The 20,018-nt window shown below is 40.8% G+C and overlaps 1 protein-coding gene across 15 annotated transcripts in view; it reads right to left on the bottom strand.

The window, feature by feature from the left end:
- Window positions 1-20,018, bottom strand: part of ZNF148 (zinc finger protein 148) — a 139,262-nt gene that overhangs the window by 54,401 nt on the left and 64,843 nt on the right. For all 15 annotated transcript variants that reach the window (XM_036352949.1, XM_036352946.1, XM_036352939.1 and 12 more), the window contains one exon: window positions 19,359-19,707. In XM_036352949.1, the coding sequence (XP_036208842.1) occupies window positions 19,359-19,691 (333 nt within the window). In that variant the 5' untranslated portion in view covers window positions 19,692-19,707. The remainder of the gene's footprint in view (window positions 1-19,358; window positions 19,708-20,018) is intronic.

A 20,018-nucleotide genomic window follows, 5' to 3' on the forward strand; every position in this document is an offset into this window, starting at 1 on the left:
GCAATATAACATGACTCTCAGCAGGAAAAACTAAAAGCAAGATTACCCACTCCATGTTTTCTGTTCAAATACTAGTTCCTATCAAATAGGGCCAAGTTCTAAGAATCATATAGCATGTGAATAAAATCTTGTTTAAAAACAACACAAAAATGGAATTGATATAAATTACCACCTATTCACCTAAAAATGAGTTCAACCAATAAATCTATTTTTGAAATGATATCCAAAGAGTATTCTGTAGTATAAAATATTTGAATGGGTGGGGTTGAGGAGAAAGCACTTCTTATACATACAACCCCAATAAAACCCAGTGCAATCACATAAAAAGACAAGAACCCAGACAACCAAGATGGCAGCATAGGTAAACACCTGAACTTGCTGCCGCACACAACCACATTAAAACTACAACTAAAAGACAAAACAAGTATCAGCCAGAACCATGAAAAGGCTGGCTGAGTGGAAATTCGACAACTAGAAGGAAAGAGAAAAGCACATTGAGTCCCGTGAGAGGTGCAGAGGGGTGAAATGTGGAGGTACGAAGGCGTGCATGAAAGGGGCTGGCATCTGGGTACGCTGATGGCTTTTTCAATCGGGAGGGGAGATACAAGCTCCCGGCTGCTCTGAACTCCAGTTACAGGCAAGAATCTGGGGACCCAGACTCATATGGCATCAGGCCAGAACGTGAGGGCGGCTTTCTCGCAGAGGTGCATGCTGCGGTCATTGTTCCATCACAGGGCTGGGGGACACAGAGACCCTGGGACCTCTCCGAGGCAGAGCAGACTGGCAGCTATTGTGGTTAGCTCCACCCTGATGATTCCCTGAGACCCCGCCCTACCCAATTTACAACCCCACCCAAGCTGTGCACAGAGGCTTTTGCATATGAATAGCCTGGCCTTCTTCCACCTAAAAACCTGTCAAACTGCAGCTGGGACGGAGAACCCCCCCGAGCTTCCAAAAGAAGGCCTAAGGCTAGTCAGCAGCTTGCACTGCTTCACAGCTGTGCCTCACCTGGGCACCTCCAAACCCCAAACAAAGAGGAGGAATCTGCAGATCTCTCTGTAGCTCCTGCTGGGTGGCCTCAGGCAGTAGCTGACTTTGCACCTCCTTGGAGATCCAAGATCCAGTGTACCTAGTGGTCAGAGTGAGACCATGCAGATTACAACTATCCACATCCATAAAAGACACACTCAGGGCGCAGACTCAGTGAGTGCCAAAGCCCCACTGAAGCAAGTGTTGCCCCATAAGAGTGTCTCCAGCACAGAAGTTCTCCCATTGTAGACACAACTGGTCCTCACAGCCAATTGGTCTGGAGGTCAATTCCTTCCAGTGATACCAACAGCAATCAAGGCTTAACTACAACAAGACTGTACACACAGGCCACAAAGGGGTGCACCAAGAGTGTCCAACTCAGGTAACTAGGGAGGCTGAGCCACTGGGACACCTAGCACACAAAGCCACTCTATCAACACAGGGAAGCATAAAAAATGTGGAGACAAAGAAACAGGTCACAAATGACAGAAATGGAGGAAAGCAAACTACTGGATATAGAGTTCAAAACCACAGTTATAAGATTACTCAAGAATCTTCTAGAAACCTCCAAGAAATATAGTGAGACCCTCAAGGATATGAAAAAGGACCAATTAGAAATTAAGCATACACTGACTGAAATAAAGAATAATATACAGAGATCCAATAGCAGACTAGAGAATCCAAGAATCAAGTCAAAGATTTGAAATACTAAGAAGCAAAAAACACCCAACCGGAAAAACAAAAAGAAAAAAGAATCCAAAAATATGAAGATAGTGTAAGGAGCCTCGGGGACAACTTCAAGCGTACCAACATCCGAATTATGGGGATGCCAGAAGAAGAGAGAGAGCAAGATATTGAAAACGTATTTGAAGAAATAATGACAGAAAACTTCCCCTACCTGGTGAAAGAAATAGACTTACAAGTCCAGGAAGCACAGAGAACCCCAAACAAAAGGAATCCAAGACACATCATAATTAAAATGCCAAGGGCAAAAGAAAAAGAGAGAATATTAAAAGCAGCAAAAGAAAAACAGTTACCTACAAGGGAGTACCTATACGACTGTCTCAGCTGATTTCTCAACAGAAACTATGCAGGCCAGAAGGGAGTGGCAAGAAATATTAAAAGTGATGAATGCCAAGAACCTACAACCAAGATTACTCTACCCAGCAAAGCTATCATTTAGAATTGAAGGTCAAATAAAGAGCTTCACAGATAAGAACAAGGTAAAGGAGTTCATCACCGCCAAACCAATATTATATGAAATGCTGAAGGGTATTCTTTAAGAAGAGGAAGAAGAAGAAAAAGGTAAAGATAAAAATTATGAACAACAAAGTGACAATAAATGCATATCTATCAACAAGTGAATCTAAAAATCAAGTGAATAAAAAAATCTGACGAACAGAATAAACTGGTGAATAGAATAGAATCAGGGGCATAGAAAGGGAGTGGACTGACAATTCTCAGGGAAAAGGGGGTGTGGGGGGTGCGGGAAGAGACGACAAAAATCGTACACCTTTGGACGAGGACAGTGTGTGTGTCGGGGGGGGGGGTTAGGGCAGGGGATGGGGTGGGAACCATGTGGAGGGGAGCTATGGGGGGAAAAGAGGAACAACTGTAATAATCTGAACAATAAAGATTAAAAAATGAAATAAAATAAAAAGACAAGAACCCAGTAGATAACGAACATAACAAAACTACTTCTGAATCCCTCACATGAACTTTAACAGAAATGCAATAATAAGAACTGGATACAACTAATAAAAAACACTGTTGAAAAATTATACAGTATAATGTAATGGGAATAACAAGTAAGGAATTTGCCAAAAAAACAAAAAGAGGAAGAAATATATCCTACCAATGACTACTTAAGCAGAAAAATACAAAAGCAAACAGATTTGTCACCTTCCAGGATGACTGTGAAAGATTATATGTAACCAAAAGATGCAGTCTAACTCTGCAATAAACCAGAGTACAAAATATGTGGCAAACATAAGTATCTTAAAATCACTGAAATAGGTAAAATTATTTTTTTTAAATAGGAGGAAAATAGCTATCCATTATAAATATATACTCAAATTCCTAGCATCACCATATTAGGTTTTTATAAACTGGAGAGAGGTATTTGGGAAAATATTTATACCATCCTCCTTAAACTAATGGCAAAATTTAAGGAAATTTAAACCTTAAAAACAAAATAGTGGCCTCATACAAATGGCCAAATATATATACTGAGTTTCTTAGACCATCAAACAAAATAATCATACATATAAAATGCATGGAAGTATGCCTACAATTTTATTCTTCCTATTTAAAGCGCAGAAATCTGTGACTAAAATAAAATGCTACATGAACACTGAAGTACATTCTTCAGGACTTATAAGTACCTGAAATACTTTATATTTTATTATAGCAATATAACTAAAACATGATTTTTTATAGCTCCTAATTTATAAAATATCTATGCTAAAGTGATACAATAGTTTACTAACACACATGGCATAAATCATTATGAATTCAATCTGTTCACTTTATCAATACAAACACGCCTTTACTCTTCAACATGCCTGCCATCAAACTGGAAAAACAAAGACCATAAAGAGTTATGATTTTCCAATTCCCCTTGAATGGATATGATAAGAATAAAAAGAATAAATCAAATACTTTTTTTCAAATTTCTGAAATAAATTTAATTTCTGAGTTGAGAAGCTTTTCAACACAATGCTATCCAAGAAAGCTTTTAATGATGACAAAAATGTCTTTTATCTTTGCTGTCCACTACAGAAGCCACTAATTACATGTGGCATGTGGCTAATAAGACTAAGAAACTGAAATATTAATTTTATTTCAAATTTCTAATCTATTACAAAACAAAATTCTAATGAGTACACTATAGACATTTAAAAGTTGACCTTTAAAGTACTGTTGAAAATGTAGAGCCACTGAATTTGGGTGACTGATTTAGACAGTAAAGTGAAGAGAAATCCTGAAAATGAGCATTTATAACAAATGAAATATGTACTTTGATTGCTACAAAACACTAGGGAGTTTACACAGGCTACAGAATCTAAACTGTTACTAACAATTGAAGAAAACTCAAAACTCAATTTTTTGTTTTGAGTTAACAAAAAAAGTTACTATAAAATCAAGTTATTTGTTACTTCCAAGTGAATGAGTAAATAAAAGAAGAAAATCATTAATATGTTGAATATCTATTTTTAAAGGCTTTATTTAACACACAATCTAGAAATGATGAAAGGTCTGGTAGCTTATGTTTTCACACTTTTGGGGAATTGGATTATATTCTTCTAGATCAAAATCCTTTCTTTAATTCAAAATTGTATATTAATAATCCCAAGACATGTCCTTTACCACTCTGTCCTTCCAGCAGGAATGCATAAGTAAGAAGGAATATATTTTTTCATGCCTGCTATGTTCTAGTATAAAGCAATATTACACAAATCCTAAATCCTGCCCATCTGGCATATTTCAACTTTTTGTAATTCATTCTCAGAATCAACTGAAATGTATCATTATCTGTTAGGAGGAACAGGATTCAATTATGGATTATCAAACAGACATTTTTAAAGTATGTATTAGAAGAATAAAGAGTTGGTAAAAAGTTCAAAATATGCTGGTAAGTAAAAAGAGTGGATAAAAAACATGATCCTATGCATGGTGTACATATCAAAAAAAGCACAGTAGTACGTATACCAAAATATTAGGAGTGACTAGACTATATCTGGTGGTAGGAGTACGACAGGGCATTTATCCTGGAGATATGTACACCTATGATTTACATATGAATGCTCATAGTAGCTCCAAAAATATGAAGACAGTGTAAGGAGCCTCTGGGACAACTTCAAGGGTAACAACATTTGCATCATGGCAGTTCCAGAAGGAGAAGAGAGAGAGAGCAAGATATTAAAAACCTATTTGAAGAAATAATGACAGAAAATTTCCCCTACCTGATGAAAGAAATAGACTTACAAGTCTAAGAAATGCAGAGAATCCCAAACAAGAGGAACTCAAAGAGACCCACTCTAAAACACATTATAAATAAATTACCAAGGGTTAAAGACAAAGAGAGAATTTTAAAAACAGCAAGAGAAAAGCAGTTAGTTACCTACAAGTGAGTACCCATACAACTGCCACCTGATTTCTCAACAGAAACTTTGCAGGCCAGAAGGGAGTGGCAAGAAATACTCAACTTGATGAATAGCAAGGACCTACCAACCAAGATTACTCAGCAAAGTTATCATTTAGAATTGAAGATCGGATAAAGAGCTTCACAGACAAGGAAAAGCTAAAGGAGTTCATCACCACCAAACCAATGTTACATGAAACGTTGAAGAGTATACTTTAAGAAGAGGAAGAGGAAGAAGAAGAAGGATAAAAAATATTGTCAATAAAATGGTAATAAATACATATCTATCAACAATTGAATCTAAAAATCAAAATAAATAAACAAGAAATCTAATGAACAAAATAAACTGATTAATAAAATAGAATCAGAGGTATGGAAACATGAAACAGACTGACTAATCTCAGAGGAAAGGAAGGTGGGGGGCGGGAAGAGATTAACCAAAGATCTATATGCATATATGCATTACCAATGGGCACAGACACTAGGATGGTAAAAGCCTGGGTTAGGGCGGGAACTAGGTAGAGCAATGAGAGAGAGAGGGGGAAGGGGACATCTGTAATATTCTGAAAAATAACGATTTTTAATCCTATATAATAAAAGCCTAATATGCTAAGTGTCCGGTCATCCGTTCAACCAATCAAAGCATAATATGCTAATGATATGCTAAGGCTGCTCAACCGCTCACTATGACATGCACTGACCACTATGGGGCAGATGCTCTGACCGGTAGGTTAGCTTGCTCCTGGGGTCCGGCTGATCAGGACTGAGCAAGATGGGCCAGACACGCCCTGGAGCCCTCCTGCGGTCCCTCCCCGGCTGGCAACCTCCAGCCCTGATCGTGCACAAGTGGAGTCCCTTGGCCTGGCCTGCACCCTCTCGCAACCCGGGACCCCTTGGTAAATGTCGGAGAGCTGGTTTCAGCCCGATCCCGCAAGCCAGGCCGAAGGACCCCACTGGTGCACAAATTCATGCACCAGGCCTCTAGCAAATAAATAAAAATTAAGTACCACATGTTAGAATGCAGTGGGCATCACTTTTTACAATATCCTGCCTTACGTAATAACTTAAATCTCATTAAAAGGAAAAATCAGATAAACTCAAACTGAGAAACATTCTACAAAATAAATAGTTGGTAATTTTAAAGTATTATAATCATAACAAAGTAACCCAGACTAAAGACACATGATAATGAACGATACAACATTCAAATTTAAACTGGGTCTTTTTGCGAACGAACTTTAATTTTGGGAAAACAAGGATATAAAAGAGTTGAAGCACATGCCCTGGAGCCCTCCTGCGGTCCCTCCCCGGCTGGCCAACCTCCAGCCCTGATCGTGCACAAGTGGGGTCCCTTGGCCTGGCCTGCACCCTCTCGCAACCTGGGACCCCTCGGTAAATGTCGGTAATAAATACATATCTATCAACAATTGAATCTAAAAATCAAAATAAATAAACAAGAAATCTAATGAACAAAAAGGAAGGAAAAAGTAAGACATATAGATTGGAAAGGAAGATATAAAATATATGAATAATATAATCAAACAATATAACCATAAATAAACCTAAATAACTACTATAACTATTAAGTACATGTAACAAGGTCACAGAATACATAGTCAATATAAAAAGTACCAACTGCATTTCTACGTACTAGTCATGAACAATTAGACGTTAAATTTTTTTAAGATGTCTCTTACAATTGTATCCAAAATGTAAAATAATACTTAGGGGTAAATTTAAAAAAATATGTCCAACAACTCTACACTTAAAACAACAAAACAATGCTAAGATAAATTTAAAAGCATCTAAATATGTGTAACAATATACCATGCTCATGGATTGGAAGCCACTATTGTTTAATGTTGGTTTTCAAGTCAATATATAGAATTACTACAATCCCAATCAAAACCCAGGTGGCTCTAAAGAAACTGAAAGGCTGATTCTATATTTTTATATGAAAACTAGAGGCCCGGTGCACAAAAATTTGTGCACTCGGGGGGGGGGGGGAGAGGGGGGACCCCTCAGCCCGGCCTATGCCCTCTCGCTGTCTGGGACCCCTCAGGGGATGACCACCTGGTGGCTTAGGCCCGCTCCCTGGGGGGATTGGGCCTAAGATGGCAATCAGACATCTCTCTGGCAGCCCAGCAGCCCTTGGGGGATGTCCACTTGCCAGCGGGGAGCAGTCGGACATCCTTAGCGCTGCTGAGGAGGCAGGAGAGGCTCCCACCACCACCACCGCTGTACTGGCAGCCATCAGCCTGGCTTGTGGCTGAGCAGAGCTCCCATGTGAGAGCGCACTGACCACCAGAGGGCAGCTCCTGCATTGAGCATCTGCCCCCTGGTGGTCAGTGTGGGTCATAGTGACCAGTTATTCCCAGTCCTTCTGCTGTTAGGGTCAGTTTGCATATTGCCCTTTTACTATATAGGACAGAGGCCTGGTGCACGGGTGGGGGCCTGCTGGTTTGCCCTGAAGGGTGTCCCGGATCAGGGTGGGAGTCCCGCATGGGTGCCTGGCAAGTCTGGGTGAGGGGCTGATGGCTGTTTTCAGGCTGGCGGACAACTGAAGCTCCCAACCTCTCCTTTTTTTCTTTTTTTTTATATTCTGGGATTTATTTACCTTTTATGGCTGTCACTGGAACTGAGAGCAGGCTTTAGCTCTGAGGCTCATCTCCAGCCCTGAGACCTCCGCTGCTGAAAGCAGGTATCTGGGTTTGTTTGGCTTCTATAATTGAAACATTGTTGCAGCTCCAGCTCTGAGGCCTGGCTGGCTGAAAGCAGGTTTCTGGGGTTTGTTTAGCTTCTATAATTGCAACATTGTTTCTTAGAGTGCAGCTCAGAGGCTGGCAGCGGCAGGCGGGGAACCTTGGCTTCCTCCATCACTGGAGCAAGCAAGCCTCCTGTTCGCTTCAGCTGCCTGGTTGCCAGCCACCATCTTGGTTGGCAGTTAATTTGCATATCACCCTGATTAGCCAATGGGAGTCGTGCAGGAGGTACGGTTAATTACCATGTTTGTCTATTATTAGATAGGATGCCTAGACAATCACAACTGTCTTGCAAAGAATAACAAAACTGAAGAACTACACTACTTAATTTTGATATTTACTATAAAAAAATACAGCAATCAAGACAATGCAAAATGATGCAAAGATAGACATTAAGTCAATCAAATAAATGAAAATGCAAGAGAAATGGTTAACTTCCATTAAAATGTACAAAAATGACTTGTACAAGAATGTTCATAGCAGCTTTAATCATAAAGTTTGAAAACTAATAAATAATCATATAACGGAAAATAAACAAAATTTAGGATAAATTAACAGAATATTAATCAACAATGAAAAGAAATGAAGTACTTGCTGATACACTCAACCAACATGGATAAACTGCAAAAACATTATTATGCTGAGCAAAAGCCAGACACAAGAGGTACTTTTGATTCCATTGTCACGAAGTTCTCAAGTGACAACTTTAATCTATGGAGGGGAAGTAGGGGAGAGGCGGATCAAAATACTTGTCATGGAGGGGGTTAACCAGGAAAAAATACAAGGAAATCTTCTAAGATGATGGAAATATTCTATATCTTTATGAGCTATTGGTTATACAAGTTTAAGCAGTTGTCAAAACTATAACTTTGATCTGAGAGCATTCCACTTGAAACTTTCCCTCAGTTAAAAAAAAAATGTATTTTCACTCAAAAAATGTTTAATTGGGCTCTCAAGTGCTGACAATACAAAGTTAAAAGACAGGCTCCAGAAAAGAGACCTTATAGTCTTGCAAGCAAAGAAAAGCAAAATAAGTTAGTTACAATAATGACACTCACAGACAAAAGAAAGCTTTTAAACTGAAAAGTGAAAAATGGTATATTGCCAAACAAACAATAGCATAGGTACATAAAATATGCATAGAAGCAAACAGAAAACAATAATAGTGGACCTGGACAAATAAAGTAATTTGATGTGCTTAAAGGACAAAGCGAGGAGAGGGGCTTGAATTACTAGTATAAGGAGCTGGATAGCATGAGAAGATACCTGATTTGAAGGCTCTTTCAGCCCATGCAAAAGGGTATATTTTAGAGGTGTGGCAACAAGAAATCTCTAAAGAAGTTTTAGTAGGGGAATGAAAAATAAAAATCTCATTTTGGAAGGTCACTACAGAAACTGTATGAAATATAGACTGGATAAGGCTCAGGCTACAGTCAGTCTAATAAAAAGGGTATTGTAACGTATAGACTACTTCATCCAACAACAGCAGGGCCACATTCAGGGCCATAAAACACCTTAAAAACAAATTTAAAAGAAGAGAAAACATATTATGTATGCTCCCAACCCATAATGGAATTACATTAGTAATCAATAATAGAAAAACAGCTGGAGATTCCAACATATTTGGAGATTAAACAACACACTTCTAAATAACATATGGCTCAAAAAAATCTCAGGAGAGGATTTTATGAATTTGACCTTAAAGGCAAGGGAAGCAAAAGAAAAAATAAATAGGACTATATCAAACTAAAAAGCTTCTGCACAGCAAAAGAAACTGTCAAAAACAAAAAGGCAATCACTGAATGAGAGAAGATATTTGCAAATGACACCTCCTGATAAAGGGGTTAATATTCAAAATATACAAAGAACTTATACAAATCAACAACAAAAAATCAGCCAACAAAACAAAAAGGCAACCAACCAACTGAATAGGAGAAGATATTTACAAATAAGAGCTCTGACATCAGGTTAATAGACAAAATATATAAAGAACTCCATACAACTCAACACCAAACAGACAATCCTATATAATAAAAGCCTGATATGCTAATTATCCAGTTGGCTGTTCAACCAATCAAAGCGTAATATGCTAATGATATGCTAAGACCGCTCAACTGCTCGCTATGATGTGCACTGACCACCAGGGGACAGTCAACCAGTTGACCAGTCACTATCACATGCACTGACCACCAGGGGGGCAGATGCTCTGACAAGTAGGTTAGCCTGCTGCTGGGGTCGGCCGATCAGGACTGAGAGAGACAGGCCAGACACACCCTGGAGCCCTCCCGTGGTCTCTCCCCGGCTGGCCACCTTCCGTGTCCCTCCCCAGCACCAATCGTGCACCGGTGGGGTCCCTCCACCTGGCCTGCACCCTCTCACATTCCAGGATCCCTTGGGGGATGGTGGAGAGCCGGTTCCGGCCCAAACCCCGTAGACCAGACAGAGGGACCCCACTGGTGCACGAATTCATGCACTGGGCCTCTAGTCCAATTATAAAATAGGCAGCGGACCTGAACAGACACTTCTCCCAAGAACACATACAAATGGCCAACAGGTATATGAAAAGATGCTCAACTTCACTAGCTATTAGGAAATGCAAATCAAAGCTACAATGAGATACCACCTCACACCTGTTCGAATGGCTATTATCAATAGGAAAAGTATAATAACAAGTGTTGGAGAGGCTGTAGAAGGAGAAAAGGAACCATCATTCACTGCAGGCGGGAATGTAAACTGGTTACAACCACTACGGAAAACAGCCTGGTGGTTCCTCAAACAATTAAGAAGAGAGTTACCATATGGCACAGCATCGCAAAGATACATGCACCTCTATAATCAGTGCAGCATTATTCACAGTGGCCAAGACATAGAAACAGCCAGTGTCCTTCGACAGAGTATTGGATAAAGAAGATGTGGTACATATACACAAAGGAATACTACTCAGCCATAAGGAAAGATAAAATACTGCCATTTGCAATAATATGGATCTTGAGAATATCATGCTGAACAGAATAAGTCAGACAGAAAAAGTCAAGAACCATATGATTTCACTCATATGTGAGATATAACACCAAAAACAACAAATGAACAAACAAGACAAACATACAAAAACTCATAGACACAGACAACAGTATGGTGCTTATCAGAGGAGGAGGTGGTAAAGAGGTAACAAAGGGTAATTCATCAAATATATGATGACAGAAGGAGATTTGACTTTGGGTGGTGAACACACAATGCAATATGGAGATATATCAGAATTGTACACTTGAAACCTACATAATTTTATTAGCCAATGTCACCACAATAACTTTAATTTAAAAAGAAATTGCAGGAGAAATTAAAAGATATGCAGAACCAAATGAAAATAAAAATACAACTTATCAAAATTTGTGGAACACAATGAAAGCAATGATTAAAGGAAAATTTATAGCACTGAATACATCCTATCTAATAAAGAGGGAATATGCTAATTGACCCTCACGCCATCGCAAAGATGGCAGCAATAAGGAGGGACTGTGCTAATTACTGCCCGGCCCTCAAAGATGGCGGCATCCACAGCCAATAAGGAGGGAATATGCTAATTGACTGCCACACCCTCAAAGATGGCGGCGCCCAGTCCCCTCAGCCCCACCAGGGCCGCACGTGAGCAGCAAGGCCACTCCACACTCCTGTCTCCAGAGTCCCCCAGTCCCTTCAACCTCCCAGCCACCCAGGGCCGGCCCAAGGAGCAGGAAACCAGGGCTGGCCAAGGCTTGCACTGCCAGCAGTGGCAGCAGCAGAGGTGTGATGGGGCGTCGCCTCCCACCCGAGGGCTCCCGGACTGTGAGAGGGGGCAGACCGGGCTGAGGGACCCCCCCCCCCCCCCCCCCCCAGTGCATGACTTTTCATGCACCAGGACTTTAGTATATTAGAAAAGAAGATCTAGGAGAATCTGGTCAAGATGGCAGCACAGGTAAACATGGTACTTGCTGCCTCCCACAACCACATCAAAATGTACAACTAAAATACAGAACAACCATCAATCCAAACCACCAGAAATCTAGCTGAATGGAAGTCCTACAACTAGGGAATTATAAAAGAAACATATCAAGAATGTTAGGAAAGGCAGAGACACAGAGTGGAAGCGCAGAATTGGCTGATCCCACACCAAGTGCAGCAGTTTAAAACTGAGAAAGATATCTTGGATGTGGAGGTTTCCCTGAGGAGCAAAGGTTCCCTGCCTCACACCAGGCCCCCCAGCCCAGGTTTCCAGTACCAGGAAGAGAAGCACCCACAACTTCTGGCTGAAAAAAAAACAGCAGGAATTGTGGATGAGTGACACAGAGGCTGTGGGAATCCCAGGCACTTCCTCTTAAAAGGACTCATGCTCTCATGGGACTTATTGCACTCACTTCCTCTGAGTTCCAGTGCTGGGGCAGCAGCTTGGAGATACCTGGAACATTCAGGGAGAAACTAACTTGTTTGGACTCAGGGTGAGAGCTGGAGGAGCAGCTTTCTCGCAGACAGAAGTTTTGGCACAGGCCACTATTCTTTTGCTGAGCCACAGAGCCAATAGGTTGCACCATTATCTAAATCTCCATCGAACTGGCTCACACTTTTTGCTCCACCTTAAAGGTTCCCCTGAGCCCCTGCCCCTCCCTACCTGCAGGCTCATCCAAGCCATTTCCAGTGGTTTTTCCGTACAAGTGGTCTCTTTTGCCTCATGCTTTGGACTTTCCTGAAATTGCCAGTAAGTAGCAACAGGCATCAGAGTGCTTCACACCTCTCAATAAGTGGCCCCAGGCCTGAAACTAGTGACAGCTACCCTGGTTCAGAACTTTGCCTTTTCTGGGCACCTCCAAGCTCAATCTAAGTAGCAGCCATCTGCAGATGGCTTTGTAGCTCATGCTGGCTAGCACAGGGCAGGGCACAGGCCGAGGCTGACTTTGCACCTCCAGGGAGGCCCCAGAGCCAGTGCATCCGGTGGTCAGCTTCAACCATGCCAGATTACAGTCCTACCACCTCTACGAGTGACACACTCAAAGAGCGGACTCAGTGAGCACCAAATCCCCACTGAAGCAAGTCCTGCTCCATAAGGTCAGCTCCTGCACAGCAGGTCTTCTGCTATAGTTACAGCTAATCTTCGCAACCGATTGGCCTGGGGGGGGGGGGGGGTGTCAATCCCTCCCACTGACGCTAGCATCAATCAAGGCTGAATTACAATAGGACAGTGAACACAGTTCACACAAGGGCACACCAAGAATGCCCAACTCAGATGACTGGAGAGGCTGAGCCACTGGGCCTTACAGGACACCTAATACACAAGGTGACTCTACCAATTCCAGGAGATATAGCAGATCGACATAATACATAGAAACAAACACGGGGAAGCAGCCAAAATGTGGAGACTCAAAAACATGTCACAAATGAAAGAACAAGGGAAATCTCCAGAAAAGGAACTAAATGAAATGGAAGCAAGAAAACTACTAGATACAGAATGCAAATAATGGTTACCAGTATAAGGATGCTCAAGGAACTCAATGAGAATTTCAAGAAACTTAGTGAGAACATCAACAACATAAAAAAAGGAGCAATCAGAAATGAAGGATACACTAACCAAATAAAGAATAATTTACAGGGGATCAACAACAGAGTAGAGGGTGTTGAGAACGAAATCAGGAATATGAATATAAGGAAGCAAAAAAACACCCAATCAGAACAGCAAAAAGAAAAAAGAATCCAAAAATATGAAGATAGTGTAAAGAGCCTCTAGGACAACTTCAAGGGTACCAACATTTGCATCATGGCAGTGCCAGAAGAAGACAGGGAGCAAGAAATTGAAAACCTATTTGAAAAAATAATGAAGAAAACTTCCCCTCCCAGGTGAAAGAAATAGACATACAAGTCCAGGAAGCATAGAGAGTCCCAAACAAGTTGAACCTAAAGAGGGCTACACCAAGACACATCATAATTAAAATGCCAAAGGTTAAAGACAAAGAGAGAATCTTAAAGCAGCAAGAGAAAAGCAGTTAATTACCTACAAGGAAGCACCCATATGACTTTTGGCTGATTTCTCAACACAAACTTTGCAGGCCAGAGGGAATGGTGAAAAATATTCAAAGTGGTGAATAGCAAGGACCTACAACCAAGATTACTCTACCCAACAAAGCTATTATTTAGAACTGAAGGTCAGATAAAGAGCTTCACAGACAAGAGAAAGCTAAAGGAGTTCATCACCACCAAAACAGTATTATATGAACTGTTAAATGGTCTTCTTTCAAAAGAAAAAAAATATTTTTTAAAGATCAAAAATATGAACAAAATGGCAATAAATACATATCTACCAATAATTGAATCTAAAAATAAACGAACAAGCAGAACAGAAACAGACTCACACATACAGAGAACATCTTAATAGTTGCCAAATGGGGTGGGAGGGTAATGGGTAAAAAGGGTGAAGGGATTTAGAAATACAAATTAGTGGTTATAATATACTCATGGGGGTACAAAGTACAACATAATTAATATAGTTAATAATATCCTAATAACTATGTATGGTGTCAGATGGATGAGGTTTAGCGAATGATCACTTAATAAATTTTATGTCTAATCACCAAACACCTGAAATAATATAGTATTGTATGTAAACTATAATTGAAAAAATAAAAAAATAACGATTAAGAAAAAGAAAAAAAATCTGAAAGAAGATCTAAAATCAATCATCTAACCCACCACCTTAAAAACCAGGGGGAAAAAGAGCAAATCAAATCCAAAATAACACAAAAGAAATAATAAAATTTAGAACAGAAATCAATGAAATTGAAAACTGGAAAGAGTGAAAATCAAAAGCTGGTTCTTTCTAAATATATATAAAATGACTAAGCTCTACTGGGGAGAGAGGAAATGGGAAACTTCTTCAGTGGATATAGAGTTCAGTTTTACAAGATAAAATGGTCTAGAGATGTTTTACAATAATATGAATATAGTTAACACTACTTTACACTTAAAATCTGTATTTTAAAAAGGGCAACAAGACCCTAACTAGCCAGGCTTAAAAAAAAAGGGGGGGGGGGGCGCACAGCAAGCCTCTACCCAGGCTAAGAAAAAAAAGAGAGAACACATAAGCAATTAATATAAAAAAGGAAAGTGGAAAAATGAAACTAGATCACCAACTTACACCATACACAAAAACAAACTCAGAATGGCTAAAGGACTTAAATGTAAGACAGAAAACCATAAAAATCCTACAAGACTCCATAGGCAGCAAAATAGCAGACATATGTCGTAGCAATATCTTTACAGACACAGACCCAAGGGCAAGAAAGATAAAGGAGAAAATAAACAAATGGGACTACATCGAAATAAAAAGCTTCTGCACAGCAAAAGAAACCATCAATAAAACAACAAGAAAGCCTACTGCATAGGAGAACATATTTGCCAATGCTGTTTCAGAAAAGGGAAATTTATAGAGAACTCATATAACTTAACAAAAGGAAGATAAACAATCCAATCAAAAAATGGGCAAAGGACCTAAATAGACACTTTTCGAAAGAGGACATACAGTAGGCCGAGAAACATATGAAAACATGTTCAAAGTCACTAATCATCCAAGAGATGCAAATCAAAACAACAATGAGGTACCATCTCACACCTGTCAGAATGGCTATCATCAACAAATCAACAAACGACAAGTGCTGGCGAGGATGCAGAGAAAAGGGAACCCTCCTGCACTGCTGGTGAGAATGCAGACTGGTGCAGCCACTGTGGAAAACAGTACGGAGTTTCCTCAAAAAGTGAAAAATGGAACTCCCATTTGACCCAGTGATCCCACTTCTAGGAATATCTACCAAGAAACCAGAAACACCAATCAGAAAGGATATATGAACCCCTATGTTCATAGCAGCACAATTTACAATAGCTAAGATTTGGAAACAACCTAAGTGCCCATCAGATGAATGGATTAAAAAACTGTGGTATATCTACACAATGGAATACTACGCCGCTATAAAAAAAAGAAGTAACTTTTAGCATTTGCAACAGTATGGATGGAACTGGAGAGCATTATGCTAAGTGAAATAAGCCAGTCAGAGAAAGATAAATATCACATGATCTCACTCATATGTGGATATAATGATCAACATAATTTGATGAACAAGAATAGATCCAGAGATAAATGGCAGGGGAAAGGGGTGCAGTTAGAGAGCAACCAAAGGACTTGTATGCATGCGTATTAGCATAACCAATGGACACAGACACTGGGGCGGTGGGGGCTTGCCCAGGGTAGGAATGGCTGGGGGAGCTGAAGGGGGGGGTCAAGCAGGGAAAATGTAAAGTTTTATGTAACATATGTAAAATCTTAGACAACAAATAAAATAATAAAAGAAAAAGAAAAAGAAAGTGGGGACACCACAAAAAGCCTTCATGGAGATTGAGAGAATAACAAGGGACTACAATGAACAATTCTATACTCACAAATTTGATAACCGAGATAAAATCAATCAATTCTTTGGAAGATACAATTAGCCAAAATTCACACAAGAAAAAAACAGATAATCTGGTAGGCCTATATCTGTAAAAGAAATTGAATCAGTAATTAAAACCTTCCAAAAAAGAAAATATCAGGCCATATGGATTCAGTGGTAAATTCTACCAAACATTTAAGGAAGACATTATACCAATTCTCTACAATCTCTTCCAGAAGACGGCAGCAGAAGGAATACGCCTAACTCATTCTAAGAATTCAGGATTACTCTAATATCAAAATCAAACAAAGGTATTACAAAAAAAGAAAACTAGACCAATATAGCTTATGAACATAGATGCAAAATCCTCAAAAAAAAATTAGCAAATTGAATCCAATCCTATCTAATAAAAGAGAAACATGGTAATTAGTGTACAACCGCTACCCTTCCCATTGGCTAATGAGGGTGATATGCAAATTAACTGCCAGCCAAGATGGAGACTGGCAGCCAGGCAGCTTGAAACTAACATGAGGCTTGCTTGCTTCAGTGACGGAGGAAACCAACGTTCCCCGCCTGCCTTGCCGGCCTCTGAGCCTGCAGTTTGAAACATTGTAACAAATATAGAAGCTAAACAAAACCCCAGAAACCTGCTTTCAGCGAGACGGGATCTCAGAGCTGGAGTTATACATTGTTTCAATTACAGAACCCAAACAAACCAGATACCCGCTTTCAGCAGCAGAGGCCTCAGAGCTGGAGCCAGAGCTAAAGCTGGCCCAGAATAGAAAAGAAAAAAAAGGGAAAAAAGGACAGGTTGGGAGCTTCAGTCACTCGCCAGCCTGAAAACAGCCCTCATCCCCTCACACAGACTGGCCAGGCACCCCAGTGGGGACCCCCACCCTGATCCAGGACACCCTTCAGGGCAAACCAGCCAGCCCCACCCATGCACCAGGCCTCTAGTAAAAGGGTAATATGCCTCCCAGCACTGGGATCAGCGGAGCCGAGAGGCCTCCCGTCACCGGGATCAGCGTGACAGGGGGCAGGCCCAAACCCCCAGATTGCCCTGCGGCTCTGTGTGTGACAGGGGGCAGGGCCACAACCTCCCTATCCGTCCTGCTCTGTTCGTGACAGGGGAAGGCGCCCCAACCTCCTGATCAGCACTGCTCTGTGCCTGATACGGGGGAGCTCCCCAACCCCCTGATAGCCCTGCGGCTCTGTGTGTGACAGGGTGCGGTGCCCCAAACCCCCCCTACCCCCCACGGGCCCTGCTCTGTGTGTGACCGGGTAGAGCCATAACCTCCCCATCGGCCCTGCCCTGCGTGTGAGAGTGGCAGCGCCCCAACCCCCTGATTGGCCCTGCTCTGTGGGTGATAGAGGGCGGCGCACCAACCCTCCCCCCGCCCTCCCACGGGCCCTGCTGTGTGTGTGACAGGGTAGAGCCATAACCTCCCCCTTGGCCCTGCTCTGAGTGTGACAGTGGCGGCACCCCAACCCCCTGATTGACCCTGCTCTGTGCGTGACAGGGTACGGAGCCCCAACCCCCCTGGTGGGCCCTCCTCTGTGCGTGACAGGGGGTGGCACCGCAACCTCCCTATCGACCCTGCCTTGAGTGTGACAGGGGGCGGTGCCCCAACCCTCCAATCGGCCCTACCCTGAGCGTGACTGACGGTGGCATCACAACCTCCCAATCCGCCCTGCTCTGTGCATGACAGGGGGCGGCGCCCCAACTCCCCAATTGGCCCAGCTCTGAGCCTGACCAGGGGCTGCACCTAGGGATTGGGCCTGCCCTCTGCCACCCGGGAGCAGGCCTAAGCCAACAGATCGTTATCTCCCGAGGGGTCCCAGACTGCGAGAGGGTACAGGCCGGGCTGAGGGACCCCCCTCCCCCCTGAGTGCACAAATTTTTGTGCACCGGGCCTCTAGTAATGTATAAAAAGAATTATACACCACAACCAAGTGGAATTTATTCCATGTATGCGAGGCCAGTTCAACATTCAAAAATCACATCAACCTACTAAAAAAAGAAAAGGCTATTTCAACGGGCTATGTAAAAATTGGTAAGCATATATACTAGAACACAACTATAAGCAGTTATCCATTTATTCACACTATGTGCCAACTATTGGGATATAAGGGGAAATAAGACAAACTTCATGCTCTTGTAGAATTTACAGTCTATTACAGTCAGAACACTGAACAAGCAATCACAAGCCCCTAAATCAGGGACTCAACCTAGACTGGCAGGGTGATGGTGATGAAGCACTAACTAGGCTAGAAAACAGGGAGGGGTATGGCTTAGGAGGATATTATAAGCAGGATATATGAAGGTCATGAATCAAAAGAAAAAGTACAATATATTAAATGTACTGAAAGGAATCCAGGTTTAATATCACAGAAAGAAAAGGATTACATATGGTTATGGTTTTGCTGGTTATCAGGTAAAATTAAAAATACAAGAAGGAAAAAACTTTATGGGTGCCTACAAAAGAATACCTTAGGTGATGAGCCATGATATCTACAGTAAATAGAGAAGACTAAAGATCTTAATATACTTTCAAAAGATGAAAAAATAAAGAAGGCAGGAACTGCTAAGTTACAGAATTTGAAGGAAAGCCCTTCAAGTGCATGCTCTTTTTCTAATTATGCTCAAGATTCAATCTTTCCACCCATTAAGGAAAAACTCAGAAGTTAAAACAAAATACTTTAAAAATTAAGCACTTAAAATTTAACACACAGTAATCCTGATGAAGAAATAAATGTTATCCTGGAAAAGATAAGTTTCTAAAATGTATGTAATACAAAAAGTTAATTTTGCATTTTCCAATATAATTTACGTCAATATTTAGTGTATCTATTTAAGAACACCAATGTGAACTATTTAGCCATTAAACGTTTTCTGAAATTTCTTCAATGACTTGTAGTATTACCCAATACTAAATTATGTTTCTAATTATATGCTTAATATTTTATAAAGGAGTTACTTACAGGGACATTAAGTGCATACTGTAGTCCTTGAGGAAGTCTTTCATGTGTTTCCATCTGCTCTTCATCATTTTTCACTGTTTCCTCATGGACCATGAGTTCATCATGTGATATCATATCCTGTTGTCTCATTTCACTTTCTTGTAACACTTCATCTGAAGCAAGGATCTCCTGGTGGGGCAGACTCCGATCTTGAAGTACCGACTCCTGCAGGTCCCCAGACACAGTGGACTGGCCAGACACTCCACCCATTACCACCATCGCCCTGGAAGACTGCATTTCGTCTATGCCGCCACATTTAAGAAATAATCCTTCCAGTTTGTCGTCAATGTTCATGCTTAAGTATAACTGCCTAGAAAGACCAAGTTTGGTAACAAAGCATAGTAAATTAGTTTTATATGTCTACTTGATAATTCTTTAATTCAAATTATGAAAGTATACACTTTAATAGAAAAACTTCACTCATGTATTTCAGTATTGCCTCCAATTTTTAAATTACCAAGACTAGTAGAGCAAAATACAAATTTTCATTTTTGTCTTAAAAACATTCTCTAATCTATTTTTATGAAAAATGAGCCTGACATTAAGGAAATATGTATTTGTAATAGTCACAGGATTCATATCCTTTAGGATATTAAAATGCTTTATAAGAAGAAGAAATAC

This window comes from Myotis myotis, unplaced genomic scaffold, assembly GCF_014108235.1.
Source record: "Myotis myotis isolate mMyoMyo1 unplaced genomic scaffold, mMyoMyo1.p scaffold_m19_p_2, whole genome shotgun sequence".
NCBI classification, from domain to species: domain Eukaryota; kingdom Metazoa; phylum Chordata; class Mammalia; order Chiroptera; family Vespertilionidae; genus Myotis; species Myotis myotis.